Source organism: Elephantulus edwardii, unplaced genomic scaffold (genome assembly GCF_000299155.1).
Source record: "Elephantulus edwardii isolate Elephantulus edwardi_28Jun2011 unplaced genomic scaffold, EleEdw1.0 scaffold00088, whole genome shotgun sequence".
NCBI lineage: Eukaryota > Metazoa > Chordata > Mammalia > Macroscelidea > Macroscelididae > Elephantulus > Elephantulus edwardii.
In genome coordinates this window covers 5,871,239-5,872,846 of record NW_006399838.1, presented here as the reverse complement: position 1 = coordinate 5,872,846, position 1,608 = coordinate 5,871,239, and the positions used below count along the sequence as shown (strand labels likewise).

At 42.0% G+C, this 1,608-nt stretch overlaps 1 protein-coding gene across 1 annotated transcript in view; it reads left to right on the top strand.

Annotated features, from left to right (window-relative positions):
- TMEM212 (transmembrane protein 212) overlaps nucleotides 1–669 on the top strand; it is an 18,127-nt gene extending 17,458 nt beyond the window's left edge. Inside the window, exon 3 of the mRNA XM_006890382.1 lies at nucleotides 304–669. Within this exon, the coding sequence (XP_006890444.1) occupies nucleotides 304–669 (366 nt within the window). The remainder of the gene's footprint in view (nucleotides 1–303) is intronic.
- The last annotated feature ends 939 nt before the right edge of the window (nucleotides 670–1,608 follow it).

Genomic DNA, 1,608 nt, shown 5'->3' with positions numbered 1-1,608 from the left:
GAATACACCAGATGCTCTGCTGGAGAAGGAGGGACAATCTCCTCCTGTACCAATCAGATCCAATTTGACGGTACACACACACACACACACACACACAAAAAAAAATTAAAAGAAAATTTTTAAAAGTCACAATTTGAATTTTATTTAAAAAAAAATAAGAGAGAGATGCAAGAAATCAGGGAAAGGCTGAAACCCATTTCTCCTTGATTTCCTAGTGGTAGATAATAACATCCAACATCTCCTGCTTTGTTTCTGTGTAAGCTTTTGACACGTGTTAACAATGTGCTTCCTCTTTCTTTTCAGTGGGAAGCCAGTTTCACCTTTGTGACTCTCAGCGTTCTGGGATGCCCCCTTCATTTTGCCATCGCCTTGGAATCTGCCCTCCTCGGCCCATACTGCTTCTACTCCTTCTCAGGAATCGCAGGGGAAAACTACCTGGGATCTGCAGTGGCCTTTCCATTTCCCTACGCACGATTCCCCTCGGTCTGTGTGGACCCACCACACTACGAGGAGTTCCACCTGACGCTCCAAGTCCTCGACCTGGGCCTCAGCTTTGCCATGTTTTGTGCCTCGCTGACTGCACTTGCCAAGCTTTCGGCAAGACTTTTCCAGAAAGGAGACGTAAATGTAAGCTTCACAAAAGGGGAGGGGGTGATGGTTTTGTCCTGAATGCTAAAAAGGGCGGTCTGGCAAACTAACAGTGTCTCCTGCATATTTACCACTGGATCCTGTGTAACCATGCAAACTAAGCAGCCACAAAATAGGGACTCAGGAATCGTTTTGAGCAAGGAAAGGAAACGTGGTGATGTAATAACTAAAGATAGGGCTGTAGGTTTTGTTATTCTATGTTGTCAAGTTGGAACAACAACTCATAGAGACCCTTTGAACACAGATAGGAACCTTGTCCGACCCTGTGCCGTCCTCATGATGTTCCATCCTGTTGTTAAAGTCACTGTGTCAACCCACCTTGTTGAGGGTCTTCCTCTCTTTCTCTGACCCTCTTCTTGTCCCAGAATGTGGGATGTTTTGCCCTCCTTGCTTCTAAGGACCACCTTGGTTGCCCTTTCTCCAAGACAGAATTTTTTTGTTGTTGTTGTTCTTTTAGTAGTTCATAAGTTTTTCAAGCATCTGACTGTGTGGATGAAAGCGCAAGAAAGGCAGACCCTCGATGCAATAGATTGACTCGGTGACTGGGGTAGCGGGGGTAGGTGTATCAGAGATGATGAGGCTGGCTCAGGATAGAGCACGGTTCAGAGCTGTTGTATTTGGGTCTTTGTATCTCAATCCACAATTTATAAAATTTCTAAAAGAGACAACTATTGCCTATTTTTCTGTAAATTAAAGGCAATAGCCTTAATAATTTTAATCTTAGTCAAATACAGCACCGTGATATAGTTTATGTTCCAGAAATTCATAAAACTGCTCAAGTTCTTTGGCTAAAAAAGACATAAAAGAAATTCTCCTGTATTTCTGCTTCTACTTCAGCAGAGAGGCTTATATACCCCAATATCAAACTTCATTTCATAATATTTTCCAAGAGATGTAATAATAATTGTATTGTTATGATGATAATAGAGCTAAAGATAGATGATTAGATAGATAGATAGA